The sequence below is a fragment of the Cygnus atratus genome, chromosome 6 (assembly GCF_013377495.2).
Source record: "Cygnus atratus isolate AKBS03 ecotype Queensland, Australia chromosome 6, CAtr_DNAZoo_HiC_assembly, whole genome shotgun sequence".
NCBI classification, from domain to species: domain Eukaryota; kingdom Metazoa; phylum Chordata; class Aves; order Anseriformes; family Anatidae; genus Cygnus; species Cygnus atratus.
The window spans coordinates 14,520,228-14,537,869 of NC_066367.1; the positions used below are offsets into that span (position 1 = coordinate 14,520,228).

The 17,642-nt window shown below is 40.4% G+C and overlaps 1 protein-coding gene across 6 annotated transcripts in view; it reads right to left on the reverse strand.

Moving 5' to 3' along the window:
• The window catches only part of ABI2 (abl interactor 2), a 61,672-nt gene extending 45,727 nt beyond the window's left edge, over positions 1 to 15,945 (reverse strand). For 5 of the 6 annotated variants that reach the window (XM_035571894.2, XM_035571874.2, XM_035571865.2 and 2 more), the window contains exon 1: positions 15,748 to 15,864. In XM_035571894.2, coding sequence (XP_035427787.1) covers positions 15,748 to 15,864 — 117 coding nt within the window. Of the gene's footprint in view, positions 1 to 15,747 lie in introns of all 6 variants that reach the window. The other variant, XM_035571885.2, reaches the window with a different exon arrangement.
• Positions 15,946 to 17,642: the final 1,697 nt, after the last annotated feature.

The window sequence follows — 17,642 nt, forward strand, 5'->3', positions numbered from 1 at the left end:
CCCGTTACCATAGCACTGGACAAAACACAATATTGGCAGAGAGGGAGTGGGATTCCAGCCTCTTATGCAGAGACCTTTGTTAGCTGAGCTCTAGATCTCTGCTCTGCAGCCCTTGAGGAATTGCTGAACAACCGATAATCCAAAAGTCATCTCCTCAAGAGAGGAGGAGCCCCTGTCTTAAATCCCAAGGGTAAATTGCTAGAAATAAGCATTTTTCAGAAGTTCTTCAATTTGTTCATGTTTTTAAGAGTTGTCAGCACACAAGAACCAGAGAGTTGCAGGAGAGTTTTCATTTTAATCAGACTCAAACTCTGCTATGTTTCTACGATTTAAGAATCATAGAAAATTAGCAGCGAAAAACAGAAAAAAAGTGCAGGCACTATAAGTAGCAGTTATCCTCTTTCTTCCAATTTAACCAGCAGTTTTGGTCCATTTACTTCAAAATTAGAAGTAAACCTTCTGTCAATTGCTATGTAGCTCCAGAACAGCATGCAAAGTGCTGTTCAACCTGCTACATATAACTTAACCTCACAGCATCAAGTTTTCTGTAATTCTTTCCACCGAGATCTGTATTTTAGACACAGATTTTCCTAAGCATGACCTACTTTCACACTAATTACAGTGCTTCTTGCCCAGAGACTGTTCTATGTCAGCGGTAACTCCATTTTTTAAAGCAATATAATGACCTTTTACATGCAATCAAATAATGTGCATTTAATCTCCCATGTTAACTATAGTAAAACCGTAATGCAGTCATCTCCAAACAATTTAAATATTAGTTCCTTCTGCAAATTACACAATTATTTATTTTAGGAATAAACAAATATCACAATGAAGTATGAAAAAGCAATACGCCTAATAAACAAATCCAGCTTGGGCAAAGTTTTTCTCCACATACAGTAGTTCTTACATTTCCCAACTCAGAAAACACAGTGATTCCCTTGCAGGTCACAGAGCCATTTCAGAATTCCTCTCTAGCAATACGTAGAAATTTCTCGCTGCTAAAGAAAAGCTATAACTTGAAAGATGTAAACCTATCAGCAGTAAGGGTCTTCCTGCTCAGCTATGAAAGACCATGGTTCCGAATGTTGAGTCGGGATGAGCATGAAGAGATTACATTTTTTCTGAAAATTCATTCAGAACAATACCAAGGATTTCATACAGTGAATGTGTAAGACTACTGTCAATTTACTAATGGTTACTCAGCGTTAATGACCTTCAGAAACCCCTGACCACACATACCTATTCTTACATTTGAGTGTATGAAACACTTCTAATTGGTTTTAAGATTAAATACATTAGCCAAATTTACTTCTACCAAAAATCTCACAATTTCTATAAAAGAAATTAGAAATCAAGTCAATACATGCTCTCCCTTCAGTCAAAAAGATTTCTTTGAATGAATGGCTTTTTCTCTTCTTTGCTAGGTTACAGAAAATTAGCAGTGAAACTCTCAAACCACCTTCAACACTGAATCTAGCAATAGCTACGAGACCATGTGAAGAACTGGCTCAGGTGGAACTGTGCTGCCTGATCATGAGCACTGTGCCCATCTATTCCAAATATGAAAACATATAAATTCTACAAGGAATTAGTTTGATTTCAGGAAGCCTACTGAAGGGCAAGAAGCACATCAACACTTCAATATAGTTGCTACCATGTTAATTCTATTATATCAATTCTGAAAAACATAGGATAAAATATTTTGGTGAAATAATAAACATTCTGAGTACAACAGTGAATGACAGATCAGAGTTGACAAAGTATAGCAGAAGGGCTGAAATGGACATTTTTCCAGCTTTTTATGCGTCTTAACAGTTTGGCATAACCTACTAGTTCAACAGAAAGCATCCAGTCACTGTTCTGTCTAAACACTCCACAGTTTAATTTTTCTTAATCAGGACTGTTTACTTTGGCTGAACCCCAGAACTATTGTTTGAACGACTCCGCTAAGTGACTCACTGGTCATGTTAATTCTGCACACTTGAAGAATTTTCAGTAATTATTAAAATTACAGAAAAATATTCTGATGTATTTTCTGAATGAAATTAAGAAAATAATTATATATAATCACAGCTATAAATGAAAACCTATGGAAAGAAAAAGGAGAAACTTGGAGGAAGGAAAGAATATCTGACCTCAAGCTAGTGCTTTTCATGAGAATATGCCACTGAAGTGTATGCTTTTATTGGTACAGGTTTGACTGCTCTATTGGTTATAGAAGAATACCTATCTGGAGCATATCTCCAGAGGCTGCTATTTGTACTTAAATGATAATAATTGATGATAGTAATTCTATGTTGCAGATGCACACAATACCTCCAAGGTGTAAAATTCAACCCTGCATTCAAAGGAAAATAAAAAACAACAGCAACATAAAAAAGTGCTTAAGAAAAGCACAGCATTGGTATTAACTGGTAGCCGAAATACTAGAAATGGATGCCTCAGGGGAACTTCTATAAATTCTACGTGGTTGTTTTTACTCATGTGCACAAAGAGAGTTGATTACATACCAAATACCAACAGCACAGGAGGTTAATAGAATTAATGTGTCTAACCCTATGAGAATTGCATGATAAGATTCCTTGAAAAAACACAATTTCAACAATACCCCAGATAACATCTGGAAGAAAATCTCTGTGCAGGACCTTGTAGAGGCAGCAGCCACAGAACATAGTTCTATCAACACACCTGACAAAGAATCAGACAATGAGTTATTTGGGATCAGCACAAGGTTCTGAAACCCTGAAGTTCCACCAAGTCTGTCACAAAAAGAGTTGGTCATCATAAAAATTGGAAGGGTACTTGAGAAAAGAACAGATGAATGAGCAGACAAGGCCTCTGAATACAGCATCAAGCACCTGTGCTGCCCAAAGATTAGCAGCTGACCATCTTTGCACATTTACTGATTACGTTCCAGACAACCACTTTAACTAAAGTATGTTTTTTACCACAAAAGAAGTCACAGGGACCATTTTATTTCCCCAAAACATACAAATATTTTTTTTTCTTCTCTCTGTTTGTCTAATGAGAAGAGAGACTTCTACCAGGCCTTTTAGATTTGTTCAGGTGCTAAGTTTTGCATGTACCAGTGCTGTTCTGTCCAAGACCTTTTTTAATATGTGTTAGTCACTCTTGTACCAACAAGAATGTATCTTTCAAAGCTACGGAACACCATTTATTTTTCTCCAATCAATATTTATACAGCAGAAAGAATTCATATTGGACAGACAAGACACCATCTGTCACACACATCTTGGCAGAAGCTAAAGATGTACAGCTATTTTTCCCCTACAACAGCCACATCCATAGTCCAATTAAACTTAAGCTCAGAACTTCCACGAAATAAAACAATCTTTTATTACCCTCATCTAACAAAATTCCTAGTAATTAATTCTTTCAGTTACAGTAGTCTTAAAAGTCAGTTTTTACACACAGTTTTCAAAAAAGAGCCAGATACAGACTATAGTTGCCTCAAATAAGGGAAAACAATTCCTTCTTGCTATACAATCTAAATCGATCACAAATACTTCAGTAAAAGAACAACTTTAATCCCACAGATAAGAATTACTATCCTGTTCCCTGTATACACCAAATTTCATCATATCCAGTACCAGCAATACCAGATAATTTTATTCATTCTGATAACTCTCATAATGGCAAGAGCTCTCAACCATAAAACACATCACTAAGGATTATGTGCAGTATTGAAGCCAACCTGCCTGAACTGCACCCACAGCATGTCTGCAACTTACAAGCATCTCTCTACTTTTTTCCCCACAGTTGAAAGCCAACGAAGAAGTGTCTCTGACTCAGGAACTAGCCAAGACAAGTATGGTAAACCAATTCGGAGATTGCATTCAGAAGTGCTACCACTTAGATTTAGATATCGATATCTGTAATAATCCTATGTAAGAGTTTCCTTAGCTTCAGTAGAGCTAAGGAAATAATAGTCATTAAAAGGAAGGATACAAACAGTAAAAGCTAGACTGCCGTGACACCTCCGGAGACATAAAGAAACAACGTGCAGGAAGTCTGACACAAAAGCACAATAACACAGAACAGACTTATAGGCAGCAGAACCTTTTTCCTGCAGTACTGAGAGATCTCTGTGCTTGGATAAATTTGGGCTTAAGGAAAACCCCTTCTCTTCACCCTCAACACCTTTTACTCTGTAACCCACAGCACTACAAATGCCCGAGGGCAATCCAGTGGAAACCTCCACACCAATAAGCTACCATGTTGGAGACAGCATAGCCCATGTCCTCCAAGCCAAACCCAATGGCCACCAGGCAACCAAGTGCTCATCCCAGCTGGGCAGCTCTGTGCCAAAGCCAGTGCCACAGGAGCAACAAGCCAAGTTCAAGTACCAAACACCAGTCCTCTGCATCACCACTGCTTTGTTCATTACTGATACAGGGTTTTCCAGCAATGTCATAGTTTAGAAGAAAACACAAAGTGGTGAAGTTCTTTTCAGTGTATCTTAATGTAGTGACCAGTTACATCATTATGCTTAGCATAGTTGTGCTACATTGAAGTTACAGAAATTAAAACTTATGGCATACAAATAGAAAATGATGCTGCAAACTAGTAAAAGACCACAAGACTCCTCTCAGCAGTTTTGTTACAAGAAATGAGGAATCCCCACCTTGGATTTTACCTTCACCGTCATTCTGATACAGAAAGAGTTCTGAACTTGCTTACTCACCCATTTCAACAACATTATTGTTCCGATAGTTCTGAGCTCTCACTTATCACAAGAATAGAAATGTCAGGGAGTGCAACCACACAAGAAATAACACTTCAAATGCCGAATACCTTTTTATTTTACAAAAGGTTCTCTTGCCTTGCATTCTTTCATTTTTTTGGATGTTAATTCATTTGTTTTCAAGTTGTCCTAATAGGTTGTTACAACAGTAGATCCAGCAAGTTCTACTACCATCAGAAAAAAAAAAGGGCTTTTCTCAATACCCTAATGTATTAAACTGCTGCACAAAAGGCCTTTTCATTTGAGAAGACATGTTTAAATAATATAATCTCTCTACCGATCCAGTTATGCCAATAAATAAACCTACCCTGGAAAGAAGAGTTTCATATTATGAATGATAGGGAGACTTTAAGAGAGAGGCACAGAGGGAGAGGAAATTTCCAAGCTGCTTTGTTGTCAAGCAATTCTCTTATTCATTTTGCAGGATGCCCAGCCAACTGCATAACCTCTAATTCTGCACCTCCCAGACACTGACAATTGGCTTTTTTGTAACACTCGCTATCTTCCAGTCTTCTGTAAGATTGTCCCTAAAACACAGGAAATACCATCCTTTTTTCCCCCCTACGTTCCCCAGAAGAAACATATGAAAACAATTATTAAAGGACTATGTCCAAACACTGCCTTAAGTGCATATAAAACCCAGTCCAAAAAAATTGAAAAAAGTTCCTTCCACTCTGTTTGTAAACAAATGTGGTACTTACTCAGATTAGTAAAGTATGAGGTCTAGAGACGAAAAGCATCTAATCAGAGCTGTATTGCTTAAAAATGAAAGAATTAGGTAAAAAAAGCTGACTGCTCAAGTTATGGCTGATCAAGTTGTGATTTGGCTTGTGAAGAGGCATGTAATTAAGAGAATGGTATCCTGGAGGACTCTATGTATTTAGCCAAAAAAGAAAAAAAAATGGACAGACGACATTTTGACAAACTAACACTATACACACAAATGAAAAAAAATTAAAAATTCTCATATTTCATTCTCCACAGCTTAACATCCTTAATCTATCTTTCATTTCCATTTCTAGCAGAACTTAAATGACAAATGCCACTTACAGAATTTTGGCCTTTCAGAGCTGCCCTAGGAGTTTCACTCAACATAGCATTTATTATGCGATAATGCCAAGAAGCCCCAAAGTTAATGCCAAATCAATTCAAAAATACCACAGTAAGACTTATAGTAACTGTGCAGTACACCTCCAAACTGATTCCAGAACCTCAGATCTAAAATTGGTGCTCAAAGCCCCATCCTACCTGGCCTTGAACGCTTCCAGAAATGGGGCATCCACAGCTTCTCTGGGCAACCTGTTCCAGTGCTTCACCACCCTCCGAGTGAAGAATTTCTTCGTAATGTCTAATCTAAATCTACCCTCTTTCAGTTTAAAGCCATTCCCCCTTGTCCTATCACTCCACTCCCTGACAAAGGGTCCCTCCCCAGCTTTCCCACAGACTCCCTTTAGGTACTTGAAGGCAGCTACAAGGTCCTCCTAGAGCCTTCTCAGGGTTGTTCTCAACCTATTCTCTACCCAGCCTGTATTTGGGCTTGGGATTGCCCCAACCCAGGTGCAGGACCTTGAACTTGGTCTTGTTGAACCTCGTGAGCTTTGCATGACCCCATCTCTCAAGCCTGTCAAGGTCCCTCTGAAATTATGACTAAAATCAATGTAAATATCCTATATGTATAAAAGATATGCAAAAATTAAATTTTAAGCAGATCACAATATGGCAATGGATTACAATAGTTCTGTTAACTCATATCAACAAGTCTCTTAGTGGCTGCAGAAGTATCCTCAAGCTGGAGATGGTTTAAAGTAACTGTTATCACCACCAGACAATCGTAACAGAAATCCACAGTCTGCAGGTAACTTTTTCTGTTATCCAGACTTGTTGGTTTATACAGATGCCCATCAGATACAAATGGATTAGAGTGGACACTGCAAAATACTTTAATATATATGGGCAAAAAAATCCATCATGGACAAATTCAAAACAAATGCAAGGCAAAAAATATACAAAAACAGAAGATAAAACTGCTTATATTCTTATCATTTCTTCAAAATGTCTCTTTAGCCTTTTTAGGATCCCATTAAACACTGAGTCTGAACTCATAGCAATAATTCCAAAGATTACATTAAGAAGCATTACCAAACTAAAGTAGCATTATCAAACTAAATTGAGTATCCTTGTACCTTGCTCAAGAAAAGTGGAAAACTAGTGTACATTGTTCACACTCTTCACAACATTACTTGCATATCATTTTAATTATATTCTTTAATTTATTATCTATCAAAAACTACTGCCTCATTTTCCAGGCCCTGCTCATACATGCATTTATCAATATATCTGATGTCTGTCATCCACCTCGGTCTCCTATTTTGCTGTTACTGGTGTGATAAGAAGTTGGCTTTTGTTTTTACTAGTTCCCCTAATGGGTGTATTTATAAATAGTGACAATGACTGTAAACTTTCTATAATGGCATGGTATCTTTAGTTATCTGGTTTATAACCATTTTTTCCTGTCTTTTGGCTAAATACCTATATACTTCATAATTGTCACCCCGACACACCGTCCAGACAGATACATGTACATTAACTGATTCCAGATAGCTATTTAATTTGGGATATTTAACTTATTTACATTCCCCACAAGTTGCAGCAGGCCTGTGTTTTTTTACATAGGCAGAGAACAAACTTCTGCAACCTGCAGCAAACGTGCCTCACACATAAACAAGCTCCACTTCTCATGCCAACTTATAAACTTATCACTTAGTTAAAAAAAATCAGCATGAATTACAAACTTTGCAATATATATCATCTCTCAAACTTACAGCATTAAAAGGACACTCCGAAATCATTTTAAGAATTGGCACTACATATTCAGTAAACATACAGCATTTAAAAAATATTAAGACAAATTAGTGTGCCTTGAATTAAGACTAGACTACTCGTTAATAAATGGCCTTGTATATTGTTTGTGAAACAGACTGAAATTTTCTCTTTGAAAAGGGAATCAGTAATACTAATTCAGCTATGTTTATATATCCCTGACTGCTAAGAAGAGCAGTACCAAGAACAGACTTAGATTGTTCTATCACACATCCTATATAGAAAGATGAGCACTTATTCTGCCTTCAAAGGTCACATATTACCTAAAGGCTATCTGCCACAATCCTTTCGTGTTTAACAGGTGTTGGCCCCTATTGCTCACAGTTTTCACCAGGGAAAAAAAAAAAAAAAAAAAGAAACAATTGACATTTTAACTACTACCCTTCAAGCCCAGAGAACAGATTGAATAACCACCTTTGAAACGTGCTATGTGGAAGAACTCTTCCACCTTAGCAGAGTCAATCTCACTGCTCACTGCCACCAGTGGGGATGGTCCCACTTCTTCCCTGCTGCCTTCCCCCCTCCTCCTTGGCTTCACCCTCCACCATCACTTAGCAAAGCAACGATGTTTCTTTGGCCTAGTTAGCTTTCTGCTCCTTCAGCTAACTAGACAGGCTCACCAATGACCAGGTAAGGACCAGACCTAGCACTAGGATATAGAAAGAACTGGACTCAAAAAGATGCTAGATGAACTCAGGGATCTTGCTCCTAAACAACAGCAGAGTCTAAGATTTGCATCTTTTGGGAGGCGCTGCTCTAATTTCTAACTACCTTATGATCCAAAGGCTTCTAGGTGGGTAACAGGAAGAATTTATGCACTCAGCAATTTTAAAGGCAAATTTTCAAATCTACAAAACACAGTATTTTTCAGGATGGTCCAACAGACAAACCATTCAATCTCAGCACTTCAAAATTGGACACGCCTAGGGAAGGCCTTCATAAATCTCAGCCACAATGCCTCTTAGTATTCCTGCCCCCAGCACAAAATTTAGAGCCATAACCTGCTGGCAATGCACTGGACAGAGAAAATTCATATCTGCCCTCCAGTGCTGAAAGACTGGGGCAGCCTGCCTGAAAACCTCAATCCCATCAGTGGAACTTAATATTTAACACAGACAGTAACCTTCCTCTCATAAGCCACTCCAAAGCAAAATTTACTTAATTCTAGGTAACTATGATTGAATGATTTCCTTCAACTCTGAAATCCAAATTGAACCACTTTCTTCTCCTCCATCAAACACAGTGAACCTATTTATACTAACACCAAAAAACAAAACCTTACAGAAATTTTTGCAAGGTTTATCTTAGTCCTTGACGAGATTGACCAGAAACAATAAAAGAAAATAAAATCTGCTTTCTAATGAAGTTTACCAACCTCTGAATAAATTGCGTAAAAATTTTCTTCCTGTAACACATCAAAAAATATGTATCATCAGCTTGTTTATCAGTTACTTTCAACAAAACTCCTAATAAGACAGATGGCATCCAGATATAAAAGAACAATAGTTCACAATACAGGAAACAGTTCTTATGAAGATTATGTATTTATGTAAATATCAGTTTGAAACTTAATTTTGATAATCACAGCATGCAGATTGAAATGAGCATCTTCAAACAAAACCATCTCAGGCTTCACTTTAATCTGCTGGAAAAAAAGCAATCTAATAGCCTTGATCTGATCTTCTGAGAGTATAGTTTTAAAAACCTGGTATGATCTGTAGTAAGAACCAACTTCAGTAAACTACCAGCCAGCTCAAAAACAGACAAAAAGTCCAAAAGTCATTCCCAAGAATTCTGTTAGAGTTCATACAAATTCAAGCAATATATTCATAACAAAGTTACAAATTACCCTAATAAAAACATTCACATCTATGTGTAACAGCTATTAACTCTAAGAAAATAATATATGCTTAATTTATGAGTTCAGCACAAAACTAGCTTTGGCTCTGTGTATAACCAAGACATAGTGGCCAATGAAACCCAAACCTAATAATGTTTGTCCCTCTCCTTCAATTCACTGAACATAAAACAACTTCACTACGATAACAGTAAGCCAATAATAATAAAGCAATGACTTGTATTTCAGGCTGAAAGACCATTAAGAACAGATACTACAATGACATCTACTGGGAAATAAGCTATAAGAAAAGTGAATAGCATATGTAGAATGTGAAGGAAAATGCACCTAAATTCATTGTGCTGCCATTACCTGCTCTGTTGAAGTGCGAGCTGCCACATAACTAAAATTCCAGATAATGGTATTCAACCAAATTTACAGAATTTTGATTAGTAAGCAAGATATTAATTTCAGATGAACAACTAAGGGTGAAAATACAGTATATGAAAAAAAAAATCCAGTAAATTAGGCCATCAGAGATTGGCATGCAGACTCCACTCAAAATCTGTTGCAAAACTTGGCAGTTAACACAAATCTGTCTTCTTCTCCAATAAAATGTTCTGCTGAACACAGCAGAGTAAGATTTCACTTGTTCAAGTACTGACTGGAGAAGGTCTTGTTTTACTTGGTGTACCACTGTGGCGCACCACTTCCTGCCTTAAAACCTACAGCACTAAGCCACAAAGATGAATGGCTGCAAACACCGGTAAAACACAGGCAACAAACAATACATTTTAGAGAGCTTATTAACTGCAAGATGCAGAAGCTTGCTACACTGAATTACAATTCTTGATCCATCTTATTCAGTAACTACAATCAGAAAATAACCTATAGAAGGGAACTACAAGAATGCCACTTCTAACTAACAGCGTTACAAGACTTACTTTCTAATGGCAATGTGCATATTTACCAATTTTATTTTCACGTTTATACATAAAGTATTACCACCAGCAACTCCCACTGATAAAATGTCTCATGTTATTTCCATATCCACTCAACAGAAATCAATTCTACTCTTCCTGAACCCTCACTTGAACTTGTGACACTATTAAATGAATTAAATTTGCTTTCCTGGCAAAACACAGCACAGTTAATGCAAGAGGAATTACAGTGGTTGAGTGATAAATACTTCACCAACTTTACCTGCTACTCTGACTCTCTTAAAAGAAAACAGGATGAGCCTGTATCTCCATTACCCCACAAAACTCACCAACCTAACAACAAGCTCTCTGCAGATCTTGAGCAGAGAGTTGTGCAGAAAGAATTTGTACAGCCGTTTAATACAGTTGCAACCAAGAGAAGCATAAACTGTGACTGAACTACTGCCATGGGATTTTATTTCAGAACATTCAAATCAAAGATCCATAAACATAAATGGCATCTTTTAGCACTTTTTTTCTCTAATTTTGTCATAAATACTGAAAACATGTGGTGTCACTTCAGAGGATTTTTCTTTTTGTATACCCTAATAATGCAATATGGAGACTATCCAACTCCCCGTTTCAAGCAGTAGCATCTGCCAACCTCCCTTTAAATTATCGAGTCCTTAAAACTCTGACAGTTGGTGATACAGTAAGTAAAAGGGAAGGAGGACATGAAAAAGTAAAGGAAGCCAAGAAGATCATCAGTATTATTACTAGTTCTGTTACAGCAGCACCACTGCCCACCATCCAGTTACTTCTGTTCTCCACTTTAAGGGAATGTGGAGACCTTGTAAGTGATCTACAGTCTGAACACAAGACAGCACGAGAGCAGAGACACTGAAGAAAGTAGTAGAGTGCCCATTTACTTCGTATTTTTAAAGAGTTTTAACCTGACAGCATCTTCCTGAAATTCTGGACAAAAATTCTCTGGATCTCATCAACACCAACTTTAACTCCTGCCAAACAAGTCTTCTATCAACGCTAAGCTTAACCACCTCTTCACCAAAGTTGGATTAAAAAGGAAACAAATTTAAGGAACAGGAGAACCGAAAACCGTGAAAACCACTTTCTGATCATTAAAATAAATTTAAAAAAAACAGCTCAGTTGTTTTTGTTAAGGTGATACAGATCTCATCTTCAGCAAAGAGAACAGAGATCTTTCTCAAACTTGTGTGTCTTAGGAATTAATGGTTTATAAGCAAGTTAGCTACTCGTACCAGTCGTTACAATCAATTCAGCAGAAATTTCACATTAAATGACTAAAGCCCTTCCCCTTACAAATACAAGAAGGGTTTTTCGGTGTATAAAACTCAGTACAATCACAGCAACATGAAGACTATGAAGAGAGGAAAACCAGAAACTCAATCGTCCTTTTCAGTCTCTAGAGATGACAAGTAAAGCATAAGAGTCTTGAAAGACCAAGAAATACAGAGCCTGTTAGAAAAATCTGGAGAACACAGCACACAGAAATCCCAGACACTTTCTGAAAGCTGGACAGGACACAGAAGCTTGGCTTTTCACTCAATTTTGTGAGCTGACTTTGCTGGTGGGACCTCACCCTGTGTCTGTTCCTGCTAGATACGTACGGGCTGAAAAGCCACCAATCTGGTAATTTTTTTGACACTTTGAAAACAGCAAGTTAACAGACACAAGCATGCAGTTACTCTAGAAAGCTCTATGTACTGCATGAAATGAAAAACTGATTTTTTTAAAAAGTGATGGTCACTAGAAACCAGATTATTCTAAAATGGACTTAGGCAGGACAAGCTCAAAGAAACCGGGCAGGCCAATGCAGTGCTGGAATTTATATTACTATACCAATAACAAAATGCACAAATCACGTAACTGCTTAAAAGTGTTTTTGTTACTTACACAATCATAATTAGAAAACTTCTCTCTGTTTTTTATGAAAGACTCAGATAAATCAATGTGGACTGCAAAAATGTTTTTATAATATCAAGTATAATAGTATAAATGTAGTATCACATATAATAGTATAATATAATTTGATATTGTATAATATCAAGTATAATATCAAGGCAGCATAAAATTTAACCTGTGATTGACATTGTGTCAATACACAGCAGTAACTCTATGATTTCTCCAAGTTATTAGAAGACCAGCTTTCTGTTAAGAAGTTATCTGATTTCTGTAGTAATAGAAGCAGATTTAAACGTGTAATTTATGCACTTACATTTAAAATTTAGAAAAAAATACTATCCTAATCTGAAGTACCACCATAATCACAGAAAAAGTATTAAATTAATTGTTGTACTATGCAAGTGAAAATCATTCTTTAAATGTTTATTCTAGCAATTTATTTTCCTATTTAAGAGTAGCGCCTCTTGAAAAATACACCACCTTACTAGATTAATTGATTGGCTGGAGAGCTGGGAGACTGAATTTTCCTGGTGGGAAAATCTAAAAGGAACAGCCATTGTGGAAAAACAGTGAATGAAAAAGCCTTTTTTTTTTTTTTTTATTGTCCAAATAGTAGCTTTTCATCTTTCATTGCTTCAGTTCCATTTATTATATATTTGCTGTATTTCCTAGTTATTTATCACAAAATTTTAAGCTGATGTGCTCTGATATACTGCTGTATCACAGACTCAGGGGAAGGGTAACGATTTATTTAACATTCCCTGTTGTTAAGTAACTGAGCTCACTAATATCAATCATAATTTGGATAATCAAACACTGTCAAAATTTAAAGAACATTTTTAATTCCATAAACAGAAGTCTAACGAGCTGCAGCCACCACAGCTCTATGACTATGACCTAGCAATTCCCACACCTAAGAGAGAATGAGCTCGATTGTTTTGAAGCTGCTATGATGTTGCAAAGATGTTGCAAATAAAAAAAAAACACATTCACCTTCATGCTGAACTGCAAAGCATCTATTAAACTGACCTATGCCTCCACTGACTTTTGCAACAATTTCTGTAGTTGACAATAAAACCACCTCAAAACACCAACTGTCAAAAAAAAAAGGGGGGGGGGGAGCGCGAGGTGACAGCTTGTCGACTGACAGATACAAGGCAATGAAATGTCTTCAACACTCCAATCGCTGTCCTGCCTATCATCCAGCAGATCAAACTCAGATCTCTGTCATACACTGAGCCCCTACTAGGAGATCTCTGCAATATCCATGATAAAACCTTCTGTCAACAATGGAACGTTAAAGGATCATGGTAGAATTAGTCCATCTTCTGGAATATTTTTTGACTTTCTGGAAGATTACTCTCCCACACATTTCTGAGCAATTACAAGCACATCTTTGTCACAAAATCCAAGCATTTTTTAAAAACATAATTTGGACTTCATTGGGTGTAATGATTTTTGGAATAATTATTATTAGAAGCAAAATCCCCAATTCTGTTAGTTATATCCAGTTATTCACTCCCGCTCTTGCAGAGGAAAAAAAATAATTAGCTTTGGGTATGGATCCTAACCAGGAGTTTATGTAGTTTTGGCACTGTGAACATGGGGTGAGCTCCCTGGCAGATTTGCTGTGAGGACACTCACATTACTAATCCAGAATCTCTTCCAGTTGGACCTCTTCTCTACAGTAATCCCACCCTCCAGTCTCTCAGCCAAATCCAAAGGCCAAAGCCTACCACCTGCCCAAGGTCCTCCATTCCCTACTTAAAAATGTAAACTTTTTCACACAGTGACCCCACACTGCACTTCAGTCAGCACTCGCAACACAATTCCTTTCCTTCACTCTCACCTCCCTCTCAAAGCTCTCTGTTGTCACGATGGTTGGACAAATTGCCAGCAGTCAGGGTGGTATTGCTGCGCGGTGGCCAGAACCCATCAGGCTGACCAACAGTGTCTCATTCTCTTCCTTCACTCACCATCTGTCTGTACCCAGCTCCTATTATCTAGGCTATCTTACAGACTGTACACCAACCGGGGCAATAACCCTCTCTTTTCGTTCTCTATTTGTACGAAACAGCATGGAGACCTCCTCTGTAGTTTTTATTGAAACAATAGAAGTAGAGCTGTTCAATACAGATTTTTTATTCTTTGATTTACAAGAAAAAAAAAAAGGTCACAGAAAGAACAAACAAACAAAAAAAGCTAAATCTACTTCTTCGTATCAGATCTGCCTTCTAAGACTCTCCTCTCTCAGAAAAAAATCAGTTTGCCTGTTTTCAAAAACGCACTGTTTTAAATACATGCACGTCAGTTTATGACTAAAAGAAAATATTTCACTGAATTTTTCTTAAAGAACGTAAGTCACACTAATTCAGCATATGAAATGTTATTAATTACATAACAAGGTGCATCTATAGAATGTCACTAAAATTGTCATGTTAGGTAAATGACCCAAAATATGCAAAGTCTTCTCTCTGCGAGATGGTTTGTCATTCAACAATTTGAAAGAGTCTGAGCTTCTTTACAGGGAAATCTTCATTATTCTGTGCCACTGTTTAAATATGCTCTCTCATTTTCACTCCTAAAACAATCCAGCCACAGATCTCAGCCCCACTTGCCCTCAGGAAACACACAAGCACTCTCCACTTAGAGGACTGAAAGCAAAAATCAAACCAGGAGCCTTTGCACTTCTCTCAGCACTGACACCACAAATCCATGTCCCCCTTCTTTCCAACATGCTCAGACCGTTTGGAGGAATGGCTCACAACTGATGGCTGTTTTCTTTCGTTTAGGGGGAAATTCTTTCATTTGACCCTACGATCACGAAAAGAATATATTTCACTTCCTAGTAAAACCAGAACGAAAGGAACAATCGGAGCTGGCCAGCTGGCTCCTCAGCAGTCACGGCAAAAACCACAGACTGCGGTACCAACTTATATCTCCTCAGTTCCGTGTCACCGCCACACCGCGCCACCTCCACCTACCGCTGGGGAGCTCTGGATACCACCACAGCCCTGCTCGGCAGGGGAGACACATAACGGACGGGCAGACCCCGGTTAGAGTGGGGCTGTGTTGTGCTGCGCAGCACAAACGCAAGATCGGAGGAAGCCATCGCGCTGCTGTCACCGGAGGGGAGCGGGAGGCGGGCAGGGGACAGAGAGGGGCGACGGATCCGCGAGCAGGAATAAATACCGGGCACGCTCGCGGAGGGGAGGCGATTTCACGTAGCAAACAGTTACACGTTTCACACCGGGGCACTTAATTCTGGAGGCGAAGCGGCCTCCGCCTGCCCGTTCTCCCCTCAGCGCCCCTCAGCCTCCCTCAGCGCGGCGGCCGTTAGGCGGCACGCGGCCGTTGAGCCGTTGAGGCGCTGAGGTGCCGCGCGCCCCGCCCCGCACCTGGATGTAGTTGGTCTCGCAGTACTCGGCCACCCGCTCGAGGTTCGTGTAGCTGTCGAACAGGGCCCGGCGCCCCCCCGGGATCTCCTCCTCCAGCAGCATCTGCAGCTCCGCCATCTTCACATCCTCTCGCCCCCTCCGTCCGTCAGTCCGGCCGGCCGTCTGTCTGTCTGTCCTCTCCTCTCGCACCCCCCCCCGCCCCCCGCTCCGTCCCCTGCCCGCTCCGCGCGCGCGCCCCCGCCGCCCCCTCCCCCCGCCGCCACCCGCCGCACGGGCCCGGCCTCGCGCCGCGGGCAGGGAGCGCGCGGGACCCCCACCGCGGCGGGGGCGGGGCGCGGACGGGCAAACCCCGCTGCGCATGCGCCGGGCTCCCCCCTTCTCTCCTTTCCTCCCTCCCTCGGCCCCCCCCCCGCGCCCACTTCCGGCCCCGCCGAGCGCCGCGGACGGGCCGGCGCTGAGGGGCTCGGCCGGGCGGGGAGCGCCGGGCAGGGGCTGGGGGCGCTCCCCGCAGGGCGCCGCCTGTGGGGGGCTGTATTTGGGGGGGCTGTGGTGCCCGCGTGAGGGCAGGGGGAGCTGCCTGGCCGGGTCTGGGCACTCTTCTTCAAGAGGAAAGCTGCTGTCTCTGTTTCCCCTCTTGGAAAGGAGTTCCTGCTGTGGCTGCTCGCCTCGTGATGCTCTCAGGCTCCGCAGAGCCCCTGTAGCACAGCCCGTGGTCGTGCCATCCCTTACGTGCACGCTCTCGTGTGATAATATTTCCTACACGATTTCCCCTGCCTTCACGTTACCGGCGCTTTTGGGGCAGTCACCAGCTAGAGGGGATGTGGTGCTGCAGTCCTGGTACCGCAGGTGGCTCTCGTACCCCAACGGCATCCAGCTGCGTGTGCCTCTCCTCCAGGTGATCCCTGTAATTACAGACAGATTCCAAACACTTGGTGGAGTCACTCAGCAAACATGGAGTCCTTGGGTTAGCTCTTTTGGGTTTCTTCCCTTAAAAATGAGATAAAAATCCGTGCACAGAGGGTTGCTTGCCTGGAGACATCTTCCTCAGCTTGCAAAGTTCTTCCTAAGGATGAGTCAGGCACAGTGTTCATTATTCAGCTTTGAAACACCTCATGTGCAAAGCATTTTTCTCTCATTTTTAATATGTGAGTTAAAATTTACATTCAACTACCTGATTATTTTAATTTTTGTGTGCTTTCATTTTTCTACAGGCAGGTGAGGTGCAAAGAAAGGTAACTCATATTTTATGGCTGTAGTCTTAATTCAACAAAAAAGTTCAGGAATCACAAACCACCTTGCTAGGGACCCGTCACCGTGATGTGTGTGGAAGAAGAGGGGTGACTGCTCTTGTACTCTGTGACCCAGTGCCCATGCTCCAGCACACAGCTGGGTTAGCGGGGTGTCAGGCCTCCTGGATCCTGGCATTCCCTGCCCTAAAACTGCACAACTGTTGCTTCCCCCAGGTTGATAAACCATGAGTAACGCATCCAAAAATACTGGTTTTGCTGCAATTAAAGAATAAATCCTATGTGTCAGTCTCTCTGCTGATTCTTAGCACACCTTTTGAGAGAGATGATCTGAGCCTTTGCTGCAAGGGCTCCAGGAAGAAAAGCCAACCAACATGAACCTGCAAAGTGCTGCTACATAGCATAAGGCTCCCAGCCCTGTCTCATGCCTCCAAGAATCGGCCATTGCCAGGCTGGTAGCTGATGAATATCGATAACGGACCCCATCTCCCTCCTCCACACTAGCTTCAGCTTGGACTCCCTTACAACACATCTGCTGCTGCAGTTCTAGTGGCTGCTCACACCCACGCTCCCAGGACTTTGCATGTGTGCCAAGCTGGAGGCAGGTTGAGGCTTTCCTTTTCCTTCATTTACTTCTCAGGTGTCAAG